This window comes from Scophthalmus maximus, chromosome 15, assembly GCF_022379125.1.
Source record: "Scophthalmus maximus strain ysfricsl-2021 chromosome 15, ASM2237912v1, whole genome shotgun sequence".
NCBI classification, from domain to species: Eukaryota; Metazoa; Chordata; class Actinopteri; order Pleuronectiformes; family Scophthalmidae; genus Scophthalmus; species Scophthalmus maximus.
The window spans coordinates 7,849,573-7,874,129 of record NC_061529.1 but is presented as its reverse complement, the minus strand read 5'-3'; the positions used below and the strand labels follow the sequence as shown (position 1 = coordinate 7,874,129).

Genomic DNA, 24,557 nt, shown 5'->3' with positions numbered 1-24,557 from the left:
CGATTTTTGTGTTGACACTAAATTTTGGCAATTCTCACTTCATTTGCTTTTTACCTTCTGTCTTAGTCACCTCTCCTCTCCTTGACTAGGATACCGAAGCCATTCCCAAGACTTTCAAGGACTCTCATGTACACAGCCAACAGGAGGTTTGAGGCAGAGGGATGAGGGGAGGTTGACATGATAAGCGGGGGCAAGAGTGAAGACAGTTCACGTTTTAGAGGGTAGTCTGGAGAAGAAATGAGCTTAGCGGCTGCAAGAACCCAATTAGTCTAGATAAAGATGTCCGTAGCACACTGATACAAAGAGATGTGGTATGGATGGAAAGCACATGCGGATGCATGCACATACGCGCACACACACACACACACACATACCTACCTTACCAGGAAATAGAGTATCAGTGTTGTGATGATGAATCTGGTCTTGTGTGAGTGGGCTTTGTGTCTTTGCTCTCAGTAAATAGTGGGAGGCCAGCATCAGTCACTGCTGCTACACTGGCCCTGTGAGAAACCCACAGAAGGCAACATTCTTCACAGCAAAAAACAGACCACCCACACACCCACGTCTGGCTAAAGCTCGTTAACAAACATTTGTCCAGACTCCCTGACATGTTTAAAAAAGTTCCATCTCAGTTAGACGCAGTGTAACGGTTACATCAAACTAGAAAATCCAGTAAAGCGCAAGGTCCAACACTGCACTGAATTGCATTATATCCCAAGGAGAATTGGTGTGCAGGTAGAAAGAATATAAAAACAACACAAAGACATAACAGATCATCCTTGCTGCATAATAACAAAATTAATTAATTCAGTATTTAATGGCATACTTTTCATCTCCATTACCATCAAAATGCAATTATCAATGTACCTGCCACATCGGTCATGGCCCTCAATGGTCATCAAATCCCCATTTAGCAAATTCTGTTGACAATCTACACCTACTCAGCAACTAACCACTTAATGACTTGTATACCTGCATCTAAGTTAAAACATCAAGTTCTGTGTTCATGTAGACTCTTGAAGTCTGTGCTTTGGAGATAAGCCATGGATGTGTTTTCACATTTGGGAAGATGTTACTGATTAATAAATAAATCAAGAATAAAACTTTTTGTATGAACTGTCAAGATCTAACCTTCAATACTGACAGTAAGTATTTGGATTTGATTTTTTTCATCGTTTTCATTGTCACTGTCATTATAAATATCAGAATGAGAAATACTTAATTGATCCCTGGGGTATTTTTGGGTAGTCATGGTCTCATTTGTTTTTCCATCAACACTTGTAGGATTCGGCTAACCTTGGAAAAGACCCCCAAATCTTAAAAAGTATGTACATGAATGCATTACGTTAGATGGACTTGTGTGTCTTGGGACAGAGCAAACATGACCTGACTCAATGAACAGTCTAAGCAGTTTAATATACCAGTGACCTACACCATCAACTTGCCCATCCATCTCAGCAGCTAATCAATAGCTACGAGGAGACTGATGACAAATGGAGAAAAGTGGAAAGTGATATACACAAACTGCTGCAGTAACTGTGTTCAAGAGTCTTAGAGAAAAGCAATGATACGGATGATACTGGACTTTACATTCATTTATTGTATAAATATATCATAAGTTAAAGATATTGAAATTAAATAATACTTGTGTATCATATGATTAAGAAGATACTTTCTGCTTTATGTTTTTTAACTCTTTATTGATCGGGCGAATGGAAGTTTAAACATCAAAAACAAACAACACAACAATAGACAATCACCACAAAAAGAGATACAAACCCACCAAGATACCAGCATGACGTCCTCTGCATATCATATACATAAGACACAGCCTACACATTAAATTAAACATGTAAATCAACCCACAAAACAACATGCCTGCATAAACACACAGAAGATGAATCCAACTATGAACATGGATACCCACTTGCTTTCCACATGGAAATTCACATATTAACATAAAGCATCACTGTAGCCAAACGCACAAAGCCTGTGTTAGTGACAGAACTGGGAGTGGGATGGTAACTCACGGTAATGGAGCACGGTTAGGTTATGGAAAACACAATAATGCTTTTCTAATGTTTTAGAAACCAGCACTTTGCTCCCCACAAAAGTTTCCAAGCTTTAGTAGTTTCACAAACAAACACACGCCGATGGAAACAACAAGAAAACGTGAACTGCTCAAAGAAGAATTGGGACGGGGAAAGATATGAAAATATGTTTGCCTCTCAGGTCGGTAATAATGAAACGAAAACTGTGTAGGCTAACAGCCTACTGGAGTGAACCTTCACAGCGTCTTATCTAGCTCAACGGGCCTCACATCTCTCCTGCCAAACATTCTGTGGGCGGTCCAGTGTTTCAACTCTGAGGTCCAGCCACACAGGCACCGCGTGAAGCCCGGTGATCAAAGAGAAAGCTCACTGACCAACTAGGCCCATGTTGATCTTGTGGCTTCGCTCCAGCACACTCAGGACGCCCAATGTTGCTGTGAAAGCGTTAACACAAGTTTCTCCTGGTGGTCATGCAGAGCTCATGAATCTTCACAGACGCCGTTTGATAATGAACATTAGTTGAGAGTTTATATGGTATTGATTTGAAATAAATGACAATGTGGCAGCTAGAGAGAGAAAGGAAAGAATCCATCTTTGATTTAATACTACAGCAGGAAGTTGACAGTTACTACCATCAGCAATGGAATCAGAAAAAATGGTCTAACTTAGACAATCGAACCACCACGCCAGGCATAAACGTTGCAGCAGTAATGAGTTTTAAAACAGAAAAACGTAGTAAGCTCACACACTACTGATTCAGGCCTTTTGGACAAGAAGCCTACTCTTAAGGAAATCACTTTCTTTCTACAGGTTGTGATGACTCTCAAAAACAGTATTGTTCTGCTATGGTGACATAAGGCTGATTTCCAAGATTTCATCCTGTAGCCAAGCAACTCTTAGCTCAATGAGGTGGTGCAGTCATGTTTTCACAGAGCCGCACATAAAGAGTAAACACTGGCTGCTGTCCAGGACTTTTTGTTCCACTTATTGATGTCGCTCTCCAACTATAAGACAAACAGTGATGTTCTCAACAAACAGTGAAGACTCACCCACACTGAAAAGACAGCTCAGGCTGACTATTGTGGTTATAAGGTCAATTGCATAACATCCATACTAAATGTCTGCGAGAGAAGTGACTAATTCCAAACAGATTAGAAGCTTCAAGACTGTAATTACTTTAAAACTTCAAGGAAGGGTAATTTCGGTATAAGTCATATAAGTTGAAAGTAGAGCTGCAACAGTTAATCGATTAATCGATTAGTAATCGAATACTAAATGAATTGCCAACTATTTTGATAATCCATACTAATTCTCTGATTTCAGCTTCTTAAATGTGAAGATTTTCTGGTTTATTTGCTCCTCCATGACATTTAACTAAACATCTTTGGTGTGCGGACAAACCATATCACTTTGCGGTTTGGGAAACACGATCACTAATTTTCACCATTTTATGGACCAAACAACTAAACGATTAATTGATTTCATCATTCATCATTGATGAAAATAATCGTAAGTTGCAGCCCTCGTTGAAAGTGTGTGTTACAGCATATGCCCCAGGAATTGGAGCAGCAGTGACGACCTGGTGTTTCCTCTTCACCAAGCACCCTGCTCAGTTTGAGAGTGAGGTGCCCGTGGCTGTCTCTACAGCTCTGCTCCTCGCATTGTAGGCTTCCTTTAGCCATGGAATGCCACAGATTACATAACTCTGCCACTGTATGGCCCTCAGGCGTCAACTTTCTGCTACTGTAGCCATGAGACTGTCAGTGACCCCCCCCCTTCCCCCACCGCTGTGTGAACACACAGTGCTTTCACATAGTTACAGTCATGCAGAACCGTTAAAGTAACACACACACCAGCCTTGTATCTCAGTACGCTGGGAGGCGTGGCACAGGCTGGTTTCACACTTGGGGTTTCGCTATTAAGCACACACACACGCTCACGCACACAAATAAAAGCCACATGACTTAAAAATTACAGGACAGAGCTCGCCTTCACTACTGTGCTCCCACATGATACACAACAGCAGCTTAGTCAGGAGACTGTTAATAAAGAGAAGACAGTGAAAAACCCTTTAGACAGGCAAACTGTGGCAGGTTACAGTCTTGGCCAGCAGTGGCCAGAGACAATGCAGTTCAACATATATATTGTTATATATAATAAAATATTCCTTCAACACTAAATCTACAAACATATTTTCTGCACAATGATGAAAGCCCCTGATGTCTTTGCTCATAATGAGCACAGATACTGTAAGGTTGTGAGTCAAGGCTCTCAGTCCTGTGTAAAGACTGACAGCCTTGACTCACAACGAGAGCACACTGTCCCTTTAGTCACACAGTCCAACATTAGGCTTCTCCGTCAACACAGTGAGGGTCGAGTCACTGACTGTAGCCAACTTACAGTATCTTGTTTACAGTTTAAATTGGCTGCACCTCGACGTGTGACCAGGGATTTAAGACTGACCCTGCCTGAGTCAGTCAGTCACACACACACACACACACACACACAAATGAACTACCCAAAGGCATTGCCACTTTGCAGTGTAACAGAATGAGGTGCCTCCACAGAGAAAGATTCATAGAGATGAATATATTGTTTTACCAAATTATTTCTACTTTTGCCTCATTATGCATATGTCCAAATTAACAACAGTATGTGCCTGAGAAGTTAGATTCTTCTGTGATTTTCATCAAAGGAGAAATGACTCATTGTGAACCCTTTGGAAAAATAGGGTCCGTTCTCAGAAACCTGTGGTTAATCTGTGACTTTTGCTTGGTTTTCATGAGTGTAAACATAGAGGCTCAGCAGCTGAACTGCTGGAAGGCAAGCTTGAATTTGAATTCTACACAGAGAAGGTCTTCTGGCCTTTGTGTTACTGATACACTCTTAATTCATCTTAGTCACAATTAAGTAACTTTGAACCTTTTGTGATGTAATCAGATACAGAATTGAAAACACATTAAAATGGTAGGATTAAGAAGTGTCATTGATCTTCATAAGCAGTTCTGCTGGCACTGAAATTAATAGGCTTTAGCTATTTTCATGAATAAAATGCATGGATAATTCAATTAAGAGGCAATATCTCAGCACAAAAAAATAAAAAACAAATAATCCCAACCCCTAGATTTCTGGTGAATCAATTATTCAATTTCAGCGTAAATTTAATGTATTTAATAAAGATTGACCTAAAGCCCGGCAATCTATTGGCATGGGAAACGCAAGCATTGCTCATCATTGTGAACATTAGCAGCAGAATTAAGGGAGACATGCTGAAATGTAGCTTTGGGTTACAACAGCAATGGGATACACAAATAAATGGACACATAAAAGCCATTTAAAGAAGATGAGAAAGAGAAGCTATATTTTTTCTCTAACCTGAGAGGCAGATGAAGGTCATGTAGTCGCCCTGACCACCAGTGGCCAGGAAGGGGATCTTCTTCTTGGTCCTGCGCTTCACCTGCACAGCAGCAAGCATCTTCTCATCGTGCGGTATGAAGACCTCCTTGTTGATGGCGGACTTGGCACTCATCTCTGAAGTCAGCAGGAGTGAACAGGTGGCAAAAAGCTCAAGTGGAGAGGACGAGATTCACTCTTCACTGAAGAGAAGAAAAGAGTTGGGGAAAAACAGCAAATTAAATCAAGCAGAAATGGGGGACTAGTTACAGTACACACAATTTTGACTTCCACACTTTCTGAACAACAAGGTCTCACTTCCCTCCTCTGGTCATCCAGCTGTCATTTTAAGTCTCCATCTTTTGATGTATAAAACACTTTCGTCAAATGAAATAGTTCCTATTAAAACTGTCAACAGTTTGCTCTGTGGATTATTTAAAAATACAGATTCTGAAAAGAGATTGCGTGAGCAGCACAAAGAAAATCTTTTTTGCCTACAAACCAATAAAACCATGTCTACTTGCAACCCCTGGTCACAGGTTGTATGTCTGACTTGTGAGCAGTTAAAGGCCTAATGACAAAACTAAACTGTATGAAAGATAAGATGGAGACAGTGAGGCTAAAATGAGCAGTTAAAATTCTTTTAAAATTGTAAAACTAATGTACTTGTGTTTTCACAGCCTCAATCAAATCACTCAAGTACACAAACACACACAGTCCATCTCGATTGGTATGCTCTCCATTGCTCACAGTGTATAGCACATTAAAGTAATGACAGGAGTGAAGGGTTCCAAATGGAGAAATGGCTGCAGCTCTCCACGTTAAAGCCAGTCTCTGTGCTCCATCTCTCTAAATGCTTCGCCAATGTTCTTCCTGGAAGCACTGCCACTTGCAGAAATGAAATGACTTCAGCAGACATTGTTAAGAGAACTGGTAAGTCTCACTGATACAGAACATCAATCGCGTTTCTACTATTACAGCCAAAGTCTACTGGTGAATTTATTCCTCGGTGACTGGGAATGTACTATGAGAGAGGCAGCAGTATGTCTGTTGGTGACAGGGAGAAATGTGCTTAGTCAGCCTCACTGTGCTTAAGTGCAGCATACAGTAATAAAGAAAGTGGTTAATTTCATCCAAATGCTCTCATGAGGAGTGCGAAGCTTAATCATGTGCTCAGCCACACACCCCCTTGAGAGGCGCAACCAAAAAAACACCCTGATAAACCAATCCGTCTGTCTGTCTCAGCCACTCTGTTGCAAAACAATGCCATCATCAAACTGACTTGACAATAAACAGCAGAACACAAAACACTGAGTCGCTTTCTATCAGTCCAGCAAGCTTTAAAATGAATGCTCTGTAGCAAAGGAGAAGCACAGTTTCTGTGACTGATTATTGTATAAGCAAAACCTGCAACTTGGCTGAAAGGCTGCCATTGTTGGCTGGTGGTCCTTGTTAAAGCACAATTACGTCAAGCTTCAACGAATACTCCCACAGCAGAGGAACATGACGACTCTGGACACAATGCCACTACTAAACATGACCATGAACTTTTTTTTGCCGAAATCTAACCAATCAATAACCATTCCTACAACAAGTGTAAAGGGCCATGTTGTTTTGTTTTGATATTGTTTGATATTAGTGTATCATAAATCACTATCACTAATCAATCACTAATCAATCATAAATTGCAGCAATAGTAGTAAATGTAGGTGTAACAATTCCACACGTACAATGTTTTATGCGCTTGTTTCAGTGCAGACAGTTTTTACAGCCGTTCATTGAACAGTCTCGCTCTCTCTCTCTATGCATCTCCCTTCGTCTCTGCTCTTTCAGCAAGGCAAGACTTCACAGTAAACAACAACCGAGGCCAAGATTTTGTGGAGTGTAATTAGAAAGGCTAATAAATATGTCTGTCTGGAATTTAAAAGATGTCCAACATGTCGACAATGAGCTAAGAAATAGACCTCAGCTTTCCTATGAAAATATGACACTATGGATCACAAACACAAAAAAATGTTATGCACTCACCTCTGACAAAATTATGAAGGTTTATTCAGTTTTTAAGTGAGCCAGACACCATGTAAAAACTGCAAAACTCTGCTTTGAGCTGTAAGACCTGTGCTCTGCCAGTTCAACCTCAAAGTGCACAAACAGCACAGAACCAAAAGACCTGTACATCGTGTACTCTGAATAAAAACATGCTTTTTCAGTACTCCGAAGTCAGGTGAGAATGTAATCAGCATTTACATTTTCACCTGGTTCAAACCTTTGAGTGTCATAGCATTCAGACCTTCTACACAATTTGAAGACAAATGGGGTAACAAGGATTTGCCCTGTTGAGGGGCAATACAAGGGGTTCTCGATTATATTACGCAATAACCGACCTACACATACAGTGCCTACATAATACTGCACACGTGTGTATTCATACTCATTTACATGCAGTGAACTCAACCCCTCCCCTAGAAAAGTCAATTATTTTATGTCTTCTTCTCTTCTCACTAAACAGGATCGCATCATGAAGAAAACAAAACCAGAAAATCTAAGTTAATTGTAGAACAGTCACTGGTCTTGTTGCACTCAGTGGAGTTCCTCTCTGTGGAAGCCCTAATCCATCACATCTCTCCCGCCTCTCCACCATTCGCCAGCTGAGATGGAAGGCTGCCCACATCTCCCCGCAAGCTGTTACCAGGCAAAGGGGAGCGCATATCCCCCCTCAGGTGGCCCGCCGAAGCATGATGGAAAAGAAGGTTAAGGGGATGGGGGATGCGAGAGCAAAAACAAGGAGGAGGAACAGGAGGAGGAAGACAGGGGCCTGAAGGCACTGAAATGTAGCCAGCTACAATGCATAGCTTATGGTTCGACTTTGAGCAGTCTTATGCAACACTCACTATGCAGGGCTGAGCAGTTGTATTGTTGGGTGCCAATGAGCTGCTGTGGCGGTGAAAACAGCGTACCTATATTTTACACCTGCTTAACGCCCCATATCAAAGCAAAGCTCCTCTAAACAATCACTTCATTCAGTCAAAAGAACTGTTCATGCTCCGTCTCTTGCCTCCCTTTGCCCAGTGCGTTTGTATGAAGTCTGCTCACTCCGAGACGTCATTGGAATGGGGTCTTTTGAGTTACAGTAGCTGCACAGCCATTTCTTTAAGCATCAACACAGTCAGTCCTGATTTCCAGCCTGCGCTCACAGGCCCATGGGAACCTGGCAACGTAGCTGAAGCAGCAGAAGCAGAGGAAAGGGGGCCAAAAGACCGGTGGAAGACACGGGCCACGTCACACTGAAGTGAAAGTGTGTCCTTCATTTCCTTTGGAGTGGGGTACAAACTCAAAGCCAGACCACCAGCGGGCGCAAGCTAAGACATTCCTCCAAGAAGGCATTGGCAATTAATTTACTCCGCTGCTCGTGTGATTGAAATTATTATTAATTATTTAGCGAGCCATTAGAACTCACCTAAATATGAATATGTGTGCACTTGTGAGGACCAATCTGTTCTGAGCCATGAGAGTGAAAGCACTTTCGGAGAGTGATGACATTTTGGACACTCCTCACAAGTACCGTTTGAGGATAAAGGCTTAGTTTCCGGATGGAGGGGTAGAATTAGATATGGTTTAAGGTAAGGGCAGTGGTTAGAGATACAAACATGTATGTGTGCACATCTACCAGAAAGAGAGTGATAATCAAGGGAAAACTCATTTTTGTGCCTTATCTGTACTTCTTAAAGAATGCTTACCACTGAATGGAAAATATAACGTATCCTTAACTTAGTAGACCTGAGATTTTTCCTTTTAGAGACTGACAGCTTAAACCTGACCTCTGCATGTCTACAGTCCTCTGTTAAAGCAGATATTGGAAAGGAACATTCTGAACATTTACAGTCCATTGTATTTCAACAAACAGGGGCTTACTTTAAATAAAAACATACAGTAAACATATACAGACAGTGCACTCCTCTGGTGTATCAACAAGCATTTGCAACTTGACAAGGAAATATAGTCCGTCTACCAGCAGCCCAAAACAAGAGTAAATGCAATGTCAGAGATATAATTTGCAGTTTGGAGTGTAGATAAAATATGACTAAAAAATACTTACAAAAAAAAGGATCATAATGATATCTGGCAAGTTAACCAACTAAAACTGATAATTTAATCCTCCTCTTGAAGCAATTCATCCTCTGCATCTATTCCTCCCACTCACACTTGACTGACTTTGGAAACTTCCAAAGACGAAATATCATTGCAAAGTGCACTCTCAAAGATATATGAAAGAAGTAAACACTGCAGCTCTTCTGCTGCCTGTAACGAGAGTCTTTTATGATGTTGATTCATTGCTCTGGTACAAGATCTTGATTTTACAGGAAAAAATAACCTCCCAGAGTGCACACGTCTTCATAGATTACTTCTTTACAGTGATGTCATACAACAGTGTCACTTTGAGTGAGCGGTACCCAACAATGCAATATGCACAGATGGTGTATGTTACGTCTCTTGGAATAGTTAAATGATTACACCATCTACCCTGCTGTTTTTGTGGTGTCATTGTCAGCCTGTGGTGTGTTCAAATCAAAAACTATGTTAGTGTTGCATCAAGCAACTACACAACTAAAGCTGCTTTCAGATGTGTACTGAAGGCCAGACATATTTCGGAGTGGCTATATGGGAGAACACATATGTCGCTCCAGATATTTTCAGGAACTTTTCCATCCAGCCCCCTGGTAAAATTTCCAGAAAATATCCTGGTGAGCCCATGTGAGAATACAGCAGGGAAGTATCCAGAAGATATACGGCGAGCCTCTACCCAGGCGCCACCCCTCGCCTGAATGTTCCAGAAATGTTCCTGCTCTTTTGAACGTGTCTGACTCTGATAATTTCCTTCTGCGTTCTATATATGTAAACTCACAACGTTTTCCGGAGTTCATGTCTGAAAAAAGCTTATCAGACAAATTTTGTCTTGACATACTAAGTAAAAATGTTTAAAGTTAAAGGTATCATGTTTGTTAATAAGGGACGACTCAATAAAACAAAGAATTATGACGCACAACTACATATTCCTTTTCTTGCTATGGAGAAAACTCTCTAATAAGACTGACTATCAGTATTTCTAAAATGAACCACTCCAAAACTGCACCTGGGGATTCAAACTGCTCTCTCTCTCATTTGTTGCTCTACTTTCCGCCAGATTGTGAAACTTTAAGTCAAGGGGTTTTTCTCTGAAGTAACCTTGCAGAAATTGTGCAACAGCTTAAATTTACTACTACAAAATCAAAAACAAGAACAACAGTATGACAGCTTATCAAAGCTGCGGAAGACTCCAGACCAGATTTGTCCCTCCATCAGCGCCCACTCATTGTGCATGCCAGCCAGAAAAGCTCATTAACACAGTTTTCTGCCATCTCAGACTTCCAAGAATCCTTAAATATGCTGGACTTAATCAAATCTGCTGTGCTGTTGCAGTACAGTATGTACGAAGAGGGCTTGATAAACAAGTGAACTGGGCAGGAGGAGTGAAAAATTTAATACTAAACAATATCACTACCAGACTTCTTAGTCATCTCCACCTTTCCCAACACAAATGATGACCAGAGCTACAAATGAACCCTTCTGATCAAATTCCGCATCAAGAACGTGGCAAACTCAGGTGAAAAATCTACCCCAAGCCTGTACAATACTGAAATTACAAGAAAGAGGGTTGTCTAATTGAACAGTACAGAGAAGAAAGGAAAAACCCATGTTAGCATCCATAATTCTGAGATAATGTAATTTGTAGAGGCTTTTATTCTTGAGGAAACATTACAGCAGTTTGTTCTAAGAGCGAGGTAGAGGACAGGGTTTCAATAATTTCATTCCTATAGTTTCATCCTGTCTCAGTAATTTGTGGCTTTAATGTGTCTGTATTATGTTTTTTTCCTAACAAAATGTAAGGCGACCTATGTTCATTATATGGTGTGGGACAAAAGGTAAACAACCATGTACAAAAGAATGAAAAGGGATGTCCCATAGAGTTTTATTGTAGGTTATTAAATGATTATCACTGAAAAAAAAAAAAAAAAAAAAAAAGAATAGCTCTCCATCAAAGCTCCAGCTAAAAAAGGACCTTGCTCGTTTCCCTCAATAAAGGAAAGATATGAACAAACTCATCTATTTCCCTGGGTGACACAGCTGCCAGTGAAGATTATATACTGTTGTGCCAGGGAGGTATGTTCTCACCATTAATCAATGAATGACCCCAAATGAGCTCGTCTTTATGGCCCAGCACCTTATGGCAATAAAAGATTTGGCAGGGACCAAACAGTGCTTAGTAAACAGTGGAAAAGCAAACGTGGAGCTCTTCCCAATTGATGTGTCGAACACAACTGCACGGTTCATAAACAGAGACTCATTAAAAGACAGGGGCAATGGCTTAAGGCATTAACAATGCAAAAGGGAATGTACAATTAGTCTGCATTAGGACAAGCTAGAGGCAATTGCACTGTAACAATGTACACAGAGAAAAAAGTATAAAAATAAAAAAACAGCCTTGTGTCCAACTTCACAACACAGAGAACACAAAATGACTGATGCAAGGATCGCGACCACATCCTCAGTGAGTCAGATTCCCTGGGGATTACAAGGCTATGAGTCATTTTGTCAGAAATACTGAGGAGCAAGTTTCAGTTCCTCTCTTAATTATATGATCCACTAAAGTAGCGAAACTCTTTAGGTCTCTCTGTCTGCCTTCAAGGATATCTGTCCTCTCTGCATCTTGACAGTTTACATTATGCTGAATGTAGTTGGACAATGGGGAATTTATAGGGAAAGGTATAAACTTATCTTTTATGTTGTGGCGGAGCAAATTAAACCCTGAACTACCTGCATAGGAAGAAGCAATATATCAAAGTAAGTGAGTCAGGTAACAGCATTGGGAGACACGGGGGCAAGATTCGACACCACTAATCTGAACCAAACGGGCGTCCAGATCCCAGCCTGTCGCAGAGATACACCAGAGACACGCGGTAATTGCTATTCAAGAGACACTCACGTCTAAATACAACCAGCTTGTTCCACGTCTTTGTGCTTGTTAAAAAAAAAGAGTAAGTCTGAGCGTTATTGGATAGATATTGCATGGTTGCTTGCTTATTTGCCCACAAGTGGCCCCTGAAGGTTTTTAACAGCAGCTTAGCTAGTAGGTTAGACTTATCATTTAAATCAAAAGGATATATAAAAAATATAAATATTTTCTGCATGCTTATGACTGCGAAATGTTGTCACACTTAGAGAAATGCAACCACCCCACGACAGTCCAAAAGATTAATTGAACATTTTTGGATATATTGATTATTTCTACGGGGGACCAGATTTAAAGACAACCTTCTTCAACAACTCATGGCTCAATGGCACAAGCACAAACATCACGTTTGTGCAAAAATGGGGCCGTAGTGTTTTCTTAATCATTAGCCTGAGTGCAGGTTTTTATCATGCTGAAAGTAAACACTGTGATCATGTTGCTTTATGTTGATACAGGAGTGCAGCCTAACAATCATCACACTCTACTATTCAAGTTGGACAACACCCTATATATCCTCATGGAGTTCCCTGGAAATATTTTTACTTCTAAGTTATAAAGCATACAGGACGGGGAGACACGATTTAAAACACACAGCACGAGGATTTTATTTTCATTCCAACACACCTTGGCCATAAACCTCAGTTTACTGAGACGGCACCAAAAACAGGGAGGCGCGGTTCGCCTCCGTATTAAAAGGATAGTTCAGTGATTTTGAAGTGGGGTTGTATGACTTACTTATGCATAGTTAATATGTTACCTTATGGAGATGGTGATCAGCGATGTCATTAAGTGCGCTTAATCATTTAAAGCTGTTTGACTCAAAGCTACTGCAGTGAGTAAAAAAGTGCAAACTTAAACGGCTGTCTGGCGGAAACTGAAGCAGACAATTGAACGGATTTTTTTTTTAGGTAAGCATTCAAAAAATGTGGCGAAAAATACGTTTTTCGGTGGTCACCTCCGCAGCAGTGGGACTCAGACTCATGCTACTTCCACTTCTCCTCCAAACTCCGTAAAATGACATCGCGGATCACCATCTCCATAAGGTGACATACTAACTATGCACAAGTAACTCATACAACCCCACTTCAAAATCACTGAACTATCCCTTTAAACCAGAATAAAAACAAATAAATAAAATATATTAGATATATATATTCATATATATCTAATATATTCCTAAAGTCAGACAAGTCTCATTACATTCATTATGTTCAGCTGTTTAAGGCAACAGCAGCGCGCGCAATTACAGTTAATTAGATACAGCCGCGCGCGCGCGCACTTGTTCCGATTCACGCGTAAAGTGCGTCAAAGGTTGTTGACGCAATTTGCGGTTGAATAATGCGAAAAAACAAAACTCCTCTACTGTCCCATACAACACGTAAGTTCAACTTTAAAGTAAAACATTTCATAACGCAAGAAGTGGAGGTGAGTAAGTGCAGCAGGGCTCACCGACGTGTCTCTCCCTCCCAGCGACGCTGTCCCGTCCACGTGCGGACCGCGGGTCCCGGCGGTGTCGCGTCTGCGTCCCCAGCTGCTGTCACAGTTCAGCTACTTCTCCCCGCAGCAGCAAACCTCTTCCGCGTTGCTCGCGCTCCTCTCACGGTCAACGGTGGCATTTCGCGTTTGACATCGCGTCGACTCCACTTTCCTTCACGGTTGTCGTGTGTGTGTGTGTGTGTGTGAGAACCTCGGGGAGGAGAGTTAGTTTTTTTTGCCTGCTGCTGTTTCTGCGGTGTGACCGTGTTTGTGTGTGCGCGCGCGGATGGGAAACCAGTAGCAGGTTCTCAGACACACACACACTCGCCCGCCAATCACGTGCGAGTCTGCTTCTAACTCGCGAACACACGAAGAAGAACATTTTTACCGAAGCTAAAATATCACAAACGAATTAAATTTTATGTTCATGTGCAGAGACACTTAATTCTTGACGGGACAGGGTGATATCTTTTCTTTTCTTTCTTTTTTCATTTTGTGCGCAGAAGATAATAACGACATAAATATTCTTGAGGGGAACAAGTTAATAACTGCACACAGCCCGAGGCATGATTGGCTGAGGCTTTGAAACACCCACAGAGGCAAGTCGCTTTTATAGCTTTTCATAAGAGTTTGTTCTTTTCCTCAATTCATATTTTTCGAAATATTGCTTGATTTGGACAGTTGGAGATGTTGGTGGGTGAGTTAAGGGAGCCTCTTAATTCCCAACAGGTGATATTGTTTTGAGCTTGTGTGCACAAGATGATAACTTAATCACAATAAATATCTTGTGGGAACAAGTGGATATCTGCATAATAAAGGCATAAACATTGAGTAATTTCCTCATAGACTTCTTTGGAAACAGACTTCTTCTTTGCGACCAGTGGAGTCGCTCGCTGCTGGTCATTCCAGAGAATATAGGATTTTGGTCCATGAGCATTGGCTTCACTTTCCAGACCCAGTGACAACGTCCATTAATGTGCACACAAGTTATTATCTTGTCAGCACAAGATAAAAAAATATATATTACCTGTCGGGACTTTAGGGACTCCATATTTATGGGTCACAGTAAAGTAATTTAAATCTACCACAACGTTTAAATGGCGGCCAGGTTCAGATTACTGCCTTATGGAAGATGTTCCTTTCTAAAACATTTAGCACACTTGAAGGACACAATACAAACATCACGTAAGCTACATTACTATTCTGACTGTAAATAACAGGAGCTGAAATATACTATTAGACTGCTGACTATAACGAGTTGTGACACAAGTTCCTGTGGGACTATTATCCGCTGGATGAAAATGATGACGCAGCGTTTAATGATTTTTACTGTCTGTAACTCAAACCTCAAATATCTCTTAAATATCAACTCAGAGAGCAAGTTCCTAAAACGTCATCATTGTAAGAAGTCTTGAAAATAGAGCCTTACATTTAAAGGCCTTGAATATAGGATCCCTAAACCTTAAATATACTTATTTGTAGTACAACAACATTACTAAATTAAAAGTATGTGATATTTGTAAAGGTCACAACAAAAAGAAAAAGTAGCTTGCTTTTTTTTAATTAGTCAAGCCTTCACTAATGTAACCAGGTTACTAGACTTTAAAGTGACGCCAAGTCCTTACTGGATTTGTTACAAAGCCTAATGGTGGCAAAAATAATATTCATTTCCCTTTATCACCATTTCTCTGCGACTCTTTGCATTTCTGTACAGTAGGCTCATCTAACAATATCAGAATGTCCAGTTACAAGGACTTTAAGTCCAAAATCAGTTGCATTGTTTGTATTTGTAGTTTCTTTAAACTAGGTTCCCCACTCAATAAATCAATCAGCAGTGACATAAAACAAAACAAAAAAGTGAAGTAGCTTAACTTCTTTGAAATATCTGTCTGGGCACGTCTACACTACTTAAAGTGACCTTAAATCCTTGTGATGACTCAAACCTAAAATATCCATGATTAGAGTAGTCTTCCCATGATATGACTTCACAAGCAGAAACTAGGGCAGTCCCCACGATCACCATAAAAAAAAATGATTTAGCTTCCTTGTACGTGTTTAGACGGGCCTTCTCTACCTCAAGACTTTCAACAGTAACACTGACCTGAATCGCGAGCAGCTGCTGACCACCATCTTTTGTTTCTATAGCTATGCCAACAGAACACACACACACACACACATACACAATCAAAGGCAGTGGCAGTGTTTGTGTGTGTATGATTGTGTCTGTTTTATGTTTTGCTTGGCTGATTGTGAGTCATCTGAATTCCCCACAGAGCTCTAATTCCTGATAGATATGGCTTCTTTTATGAGCCCTGTCTTCATTTTGAACAGACTTGGACGCCGCCGCCGCCTCCAACTCACTCGAGATGGTTCAAGTTGACTGTGCTTCTGTTTTTTCTCGCCTCCGGGTGTTTTGCAGCTGATCGTTCGCATGTTGCACAGGGACATGATGAGCATTCAAGACGCATCATGATAAGCAGACGACCAGTTGCGCTGCAGCAAATGTCCTTTGGGTCGGTCGCGATGGAAAAACAAACCCACTTGTGGTCCGGGAAACAGCCACCTGGTAATTGAATGAGTGTTTCTGATTTCAAGATTTCATTGACACCACTTTGCTTGAGTTTGTCTGGCTTCACGTCTCTGCCCTGCAGTAGTCCGCCACAGCCGTTCTGTCCTCATAAGGTGTCACTGGTAACACACACTGATGAGAACAATTCATGTGCCATCACACTAACAACCACTAAAACTCCTTGACAAATGGGTGTCGAATCCATGCAGGCAAAAATACAACAACAAAAGAACAATCACACTTGGCAGTTGACACAACAATAATCAATTATGAATGTTCCTTATTTCTCCAGCCCTTGAAGCCTCCTCTGGATCACATTATCAGTTTGTCTGGCTCTGATTCCACGCTACAGCAAGCTGCTCCACCATCTGGTGCAGCATGTGGAAATAGTTCATTTGAAGAATTTAGATTTGAGAAATGTTGCAGCGTCTTGTGAGACTTTTTTTTCTTCTTCTTCTTCTTCTTCTTACGCTAACCTCCAGACAATCCACTTTGATTTACGCCAGCTCGTGTGTTGCGTGTGGATTTTGATCTGAAGGGGAATGTTTTGCAGCCTCGGCCGTGGGGCCACTGGGACGGCAACGAGAAGGCGCTGGATACGGAGCGAGGCTCTCCAGACTGTGACAGTGTATCTCTGTGCTCCGCAACACGAGCAAGCGCTTTCGCAGAAATGAGTCACTTTTTCCAGGTGGAATGGAAGAGAGGAGAAGGGCCGAAGGGGGGAAAATGATGCATACGCGCACAGCAGTGGGGGTTAAAAGGGCATTAGCTGTTTCCTGCTGGTGCGTTTGGGATTTCAGGCGGTTGAGTCTCTCCAGGGAAACACTGGCTGGTGATTTGTTTCCGACCAAAGAGGCACTGAACCAAGTGAATGTTTTGTATGGCACTACCTGCCTCACAGTCACAGTCTGCGGAGTGATTGTCCAACAAACATGTCGAAAGCTCGTCTGCTCATTGCTCAATCCAATCCTGAGGTTGGGCTCTGGACCCGTGACACACCACAGAGACGGAAACATCCTCCAGGTTCTGCTCAAGTGGCCTGGAGTTTACGAGACGTACTGTATTATTACAGGATTGGAATCTTTGGGAACAGCAGTGGAAAAGTAACCACCCGCAACTATCCTTGTGGATCTGACGGAAAAATTTTATATAGCACTCGTGTACTACAAATTCACTTTTATAAAATAAAACCATTTAATGTCCTTCTCTTTTGCCGAGAACTTTGTAAAATTGACTGATTCATTCAGTTTTTAATTTTTTCTTTTTTGTGGGGAGGGGGGTTTATTCACAGGATGAAGACTAGGGGGATGGAGAGTGTTGTATGCAGCAAAAGGCCGCTGCTGCGGCTGGGTCCCAACCTGCAAGGGGCTCATGTCAGTCCTCATGGGGCCTGCTCAAACAGGTGAGCTACCACACCACCCCTATTTCATACACATTTATAAAACAGGATGGCATTCATCACTAGTGAAATATCTAATATCTCGTGTTGTTGAGGGTTTGATCAGTGACACTCCTTCTCCTGAAGTCCAATCGGTATTTTGCCATCATCGAAGCGGAGGCCGCAGTAGCTAGTGTCAGAGCTCTCGACCTCGCGCTCCATCCCTTTCTCCCTCCCTCTCTCGGCACCCCCCTCATCCCGAAATCCTGGAGAACATAAACATCCTTCCAGCCTGTGACATCACTCGCCGAGCTGTGCGGGCTGGCTGGCTGGATTAGGGGGAAGGAGTTGCCTCAGTCCCCGCAGTGAGCAGGGTAAACACGGAGGATCTGACGATGGAGGAATGGAACGGTGCGAGGGGAACCTTTGCTCCAACCACCAGCTGCCTCTCATCTCCCCGAATGGCCAGATGGCTGCCACACACTCACACACTCCCCAATACACTCTCTCCGTCTCCATTATTTCTCCCCTCGGTCTCGCCGCCGCACTAATCAAACACTGAATTCATGTGGTTTGTTATTTGCTCCACACAGTGTGCGGCATGACACACACACACTCATCACACACTGCGTGAGAAGTCACTGGGGAGAAAAACACGTCTCATTGTGGTGGAGCCGACATGCATGCATTACTTCCAAAAGCTGTGTGTGTGTGTGTGTGTGTGTGTGTGTGTGTGTGTGTGTGTGTGTGTGTGTGTGTGTGTGTGTGTGTGTGTGTGTGTGTGTGTGTGTGTGTGTGTGTGTGTGTGTGTGTGTGTGTGTGTGTGTGTGTGTGTGTGTGTGTGTGTGCTGCTGCGTGTTTTTATTTGAGACTTTTTTGCGAATGTCTCTGTGTTCCGAGCTGAAAAATCAAACCGTGCATGTTTGATTTTCTTTCATCAGGCTTGTGTTTTATTGTGGTTCTTGGTAACTTCGTGGAACACATCGGGAAGCTGTGGGGCTGTGTGTTTAAAGGAGGAGGTGGGGCGTTTGAATTCTCTTGTCTGTAGGGGTTCACTTGTCAAGTGAGGCAATAATTCTGCCTGTTTGACTTTTTGGTGCACCTTTCTCAGTATCGAACCGGGTCCAGTGTAACAATCCGCTTTGATAATCTTTGAAGTGGTGTGAAAAAAGACACTATTAGCATGAAAACACCAAAAAAAGTGTACATCTGAATCCCTTTTTAAGGCCATTTCACTCTTTCTAAAGCCAAATTGGTATTCCTTTTACATCCAATCATTGTAGGACAATACTTGTCACAGGGATTCATCTGATTCATCCAGATGATCTATCAGATTATAAGAATTATGTGTACGACCTTACAGACCCAGTTGGAACAGAAGGTCACTGTCTACAGAAATGTCCAAACATCTATTCTTGTATCTGCTCACATGGACTTGGAAGATTTTTGACAGCAGTTTGTTTTTAACGTCTGGATTTAAGGGTCAGTGATTGGAATATTTCTTTGCCAACGGCGGCCACTTTAATTGTCTTTGAGGCATTTATTAACCATCCATCATCTGCATGCCAGCCAGCCTCGAGGAACCACTCTCAGACTCAGATCAATCATAGCTGCTCTGTTGCTTTGGAAAATATTGCAAAGTCATTTGCTTTGTGTGCCAGTTCTGGATCCTGCATAATAAATACAGAATTGATGTTCGATCAATGACACATTCAGTTTTGAATTAAGAAAAAAACAATTAAATTCAGATGCGTGGTTCATGAGGGAGAGAGTACAGTGTCCAACCTAGAGTACAGTGTCTTTTTCTGGAAGCAAACAATATCACCTCCTTCCACCTCTTCTTCCTCGATTGGCAGAGAAGGGGATTGAACATGCTGCATCACCTCAACCGTGAAGCTATTGAAAATCATTGGACCTGAAGAGAAAAGAGAGTCGCCCGTGTGTCAGGGCTGGAAATACACATTTCAGAAGATTGGCCTATATGGAAGCAGCCTCAGTGCAGTTTATACTCTGTCAATACCGTTGATTGCAATTGCTTATTGGGGGAACCCCACAACATCTCCTCTCGCTTCTATAAGTCTACATCTGTTTCACAACAGAGTACAATGAAAATACAACGGGGAATGCTCCTAAGAGGTGTTTCAGTCGGACTCCCTCCGTCTCCCCTTTCCCCTGCTATCACGCATCATGCCAACACCCAGAGGAGCATTTAATCTCACTTTTCCCACAGGCAGCATTTTGGTTCATGAGTGAAATCAGCGTTTATACTCTGGGGTGTGCTGAAGTCTGGTTTCAGAGCAACTCGCTGGGTAAAAGACTCTGTAATGGAGCCACACACCATTAAACACCACAAACTACATCCATCTCTGTCGCGGCAGTCAGAAGATTGAATGATAGATGTGTGTGTGTGGGGGGGGGGGGGGTACGTGTGTGGCTACTGTACAGTATATACTAAATCACCTCTGTTATATAAAGGATTCAGACCCCTGAAAGCCTCATTGGAGGGTCTCTATCTACATTATATTGAAGAAGACTTTCAATTTGACCCCTTGCTGCTTCACTGGTAGATACAGTTTTGCAAATGCCCCCTGTATCCATGCATCAGTCAACGTTGGATAGTGTTATTGCTTCTTAGCCAACGCATAAGTGTTGTCCCCCACTTGCTTTGCTTGATTCAGTCCTTCGAGTCTTCTCCGTCCACCGTCCTCTGTCTCCGGTCCCTGTCTGTCTGCCAGTCACTCTCCGCTCCCTTTTTACCGCTCCGTCGCCACATAACAGTCCAAAGTGGCTCATTTGGCCGATCAATGAGCAGAGCCCTCTGGGTAACACAAAGAGCCGAGCGTCCAATTTTATTTGCAAGTTCAATTTGGCCTTTATTGTGGCAGGACAAGTGGTGTCACCCGGAGACAATGTCTCGCTCGGAACACCAAGAGAGGTTCAGGTGGGGGGGGGGGGGGTCGTATTAACACAGACCTATTACTTATTATGTTTTCATATCTGGCAACAATTTGGGGCAAACGTAATAAAAAAAGAAATGGATGAAAGTGAAGGTAAAGGCATGCGGTCCTGAAAGGTGACGCTGCTGGGGGATCCATGGGGATCACTTTATAAAAAACGGAATTATCTCGGTATCGCACACAATGCCCACTAAATTGAAAATTGCCTCAGGTGTCCTGTTTGCGCCTCTGTTTGCTCTTTCTTTTATTTTCTTTCTTTTTTCCATCTAAGCGGGGGGTTCCTATTGACTTTCGTCACATTACTATCTTGACAAAGTACATCCCAGCATTCGTTTTCCTCGGCACACTCATTCCCCCCGATCAAGCCCCAGGCGGAGACAGGTTTTCTTTTAGCCAAAGTGACACTGACACTCGTCTGTTTGTTCGAAATGTCTTCCGCGGCAACGGCAGGCCTTCAGATTGCATTAACTCGGCTGGAAAACAAGATTTAGCCGAACAAAGCAGCCTTCAGTGACCGGAGCGATGCAAATGACCCTATTTGGTGCAACAGTGCTTAAATCCTAGAAATTCCCAAAGGGGGGAGCAGTGGATTACTTTGGAAAAGACTCCGAGGCAAATAGCCCGAGAGAAAATTCAACTCCAAATGTTGTGTGGGCTGTAACACACACACACACACACACACGCACGCACACACACGCACGCACGCACGCACGCACGCACACACACCTAAGCAAGCCTGTTTCCGTGTACTTGCGTATGTATGCAATTCTGGCGTGCTGCAGAAAGGGATGATGCAGGCATCATGGCCCCCGACAGTCCCATGGCATCTCTTCATAACAACATGTGCCGTGACCTCGTCAGATGAGCGGACACCCTCCCGATCGGCTCTGAGACTCTAATGACACGCTCACAATCAGTGCAGCGGCAATGCGGCGACGTCCCAGACTGTGTAAGGCAAGACTCAGGCCTCCACGTCCTCGTCCCAACGAATGAGATGCAGCGGCGTAAAATGTTGTCTGTAGATCACACGTGAGGGACCGAGTCAGCGACAAAAACTTCTTCAGTCGATCGGTTTGTAAACTTCTCACGAAAAAAAAACCCATGTTCCTGAAATAGAATCCCCCGAGGTGTCTGGTCTGAAAGCTCTTGTCCTGTTAAGGAACGCACCGACACCAAGCTGCCAAACTTCACACGACTTGATTGATTATGGAGATGAACGTGATCTTTTTGTCGGGTTTAGAGAAATGTTTTTTTAAGGCTTTGAACCGCAGAGACCTTGTTTTCCGAGAGCCTGTAACTTCAGTTCAGCAGCTCCAGAGTATAACTGATGACATCAAGATAAGAGTCTTGGCACTTGGTCCCTGTTCAGCCCAGACTGAGCCTTTTCCATTGAAACATATGGAGACGGAACTGTCCGAGATAATGAGAATAACATATGTGAGGGTTTGTTTTTTTTTAAGGTGGGATTTTATGCTTTATTACGAGAACACAAAGAGGTCAAACACAAACTCTGTGTTGGAGGGGACTGGAACTTGAATGGAACCTACATTATTAAAACTCCTTTTTTTTGCTCTTGAAGAAATTCATTTGATCTAGTTTTAACGACTTATCAAAGCCCTTTACAATTCACATTCATCAATTCACACACACATTCATGTTCACACTCTCTCACACACACCATCCACACACTGTCTGTGCAGCCGTCAGTGCAATCGAGGGAGTTCAGCGTCTTGCCCAAGGACACTCAGGCACGCGGACTGCTGGGGATGGCACCACCGACCCTCTGGTTAGTGGACAACCCACTCGATCTCCTGCAGCCACGGCCGCCCTAATCTGTTTTGTTCTGAGTACCAAAAAACAAATGCTGTTTCTGTGCTGCAGCCTTTCAAAATTGTTTGTCTTGCAAAAAATCACGTTCAGGAAACGTTGCAGAACACACACACACACACACTGGAAACTCATCAGTCATTCGTTAATATATAATGTAATTATTCTGAAAATAATTCACTTTGAAAAGTGGCGTTACGGCATTGATTAAAGAAACATGTTGCAGAGTTTCTTGTTATCAAAGTAAATTATAGCGGCAAAACCTCACAAGACTAAAAAGTCTCCATCCACGTCAGCTTAGGACAACATGGTGCTAAATGCCGAGGGGTGCACAAATAAAGTCTGATTGACTGATTGACTGAGAAATGCTAACACGAAACACGCTTCAATGCTCACATGGCGACGTGAGGAACCGATGAGTCATTAGAAATCCTCGTGAGGGGAGTATGAGTTTCTGTTCCCGATGTCATGGCAATGCAACAGTTGTTGAGACATTTTACACGTAATACCTCATGACCAAAGTCATCAGGATTTATCATCAGGGGACCATGAATGTTAAAAAATAAATAAAAAAAAGGAGAAGAAAGACTCTGGTGCCAGTCCATGAAGCAGTTGTTGAGGTATTTCAGTGGTGGACCGACCGACCGACCGACCGACAATACCATCCCTAGAGAAACCTGCAAGATCTCATCGCTCTCTGTCTCGACAGCAGCTACTTTGACCTCCAGCCGCCACGGGATGAAGTCGGAAGATTGCCTCTTGACGGTCGCTGACGGTGGTTAGAGAGAGGGAGAATAAAAGGAAACAAACCCCCGATGGATCGAGACAAGGTCAAACGTCTGAAGAGAAAAAAAAAGAAGGAGTTTTCTTCGAGGAGATTTCAGGGCTTACCTGAAATCAGCCCATCAGCTGTCAGGGCTGACATAGTCCACGGCGCTGGCGCTCGCTGCAGGCCAGAAGTGTGAAGGTGTGAGAAAAGAGCATCCGCGAAGACTTTTTACTGGCTGTGAACTCGAGGGGCGCGAGGCGGAGCAGAGCGGCGCCTCCTTGAAGGAGACTTTGTTTAAACCAGGAAGCTGCTGTGCTGAATGGCGGCGGCCACTGGGCCCCTTGTGCTGCGCTGCGTCTTTTATGTTTTCACTTCCTGCATTTTTAATTGTTTGTGAGCTGCACAATCTATACGTGTCATTCCCGCGTTCTCCTCCCACATTTTCTCCCGTCACATCAAGGCCGTCATCCCAAGGGGTCCGGGGGGGCAATTCGACGTCACAGGTGGAGCTATGGTTGGGCTGTTACTTCCCCCACACACGCACAGTGAACACAATGGGCCCTGGTCCCTCCGGAGGATGGGCTACACACTGAGCCACGACATTGAAACAGGTAACTGGGTTTATTACAGCGGCTGATGACGGGTGAACAGGGAACATCATCCGAAAGCTTTCTTGAGATGTACTGCTGTTTAACACGGTGGTAAAAGTGTTGCATCGAGACACAATCCTCAACTAGATCAGGATGTTCTTCTATTCCCCGAAGAGATGCTGCACGCCTCATCTGATCTCCAAACGATCGCTATTCATGTTAAGTCTACTGACACCTCCTCCCCCCCACGAAAAATAGATGACATAATGCACAAGAGAAGATATTCATTGTCACTTTTAAAGGCAAATCAGGCGACTGATGGGTTTTACCGCACCAACAAGAGAAAAGGGATTTCATTCTAGCGAGCGTACTGCAGACATGAACGCCTTCTCTAAAGGACACGGCAGTGGACATCAGGGGGTGTGAGCAGCTCACCTCCGCGTCCCAGCTGCTCCCCAGGTGAGAGCACGGACGTGTGCCATGTCTGTCCACCGCAGGG

The 24,557-nt window shown here is 42.9% G+C and overlaps 1 protein-coding gene across 6 annotated transcripts in view; it reads right to left on the bottom strand.

Annotated features, from left to right (window-relative positions):
• stxbp6 (syntaxin binding protein 6 (amisyn)) overlaps positions 1-23,860 on the bottom strand; it is a 137,304-nt gene extending 113,444 nt beyond the window's left edge. For 2 of the 6 annotated variants that reach the window (XR_004785256.2, XM_035609595.2), the window contains exons 1-2: positions 13,942-14,284; positions 5,427-5,647 (exon numbers count right to left, since the gene is read on the bottom strand). Coding sequence is in view for 5 of the 6 variants with exons in the window: in XM_035609595.2 (XP_035465488.1) it covers positions 5,427-5,580 (154 nt within the window). In the remaining variant the exon portion in view is untranslated. Of the gene's footprint in view, positions 1-5,426; positions 5,648-13,941; positions 14,293-23,590 lie in introns of those variants that run through there. The other 4 variants (XM_035609593.2, XM_035609592.2, XM_035609596.2 and 1 more) reach the window with 4 other exon arrangements.
• Positions 23,861-24,557: the final 697 nt, after the last annotated feature.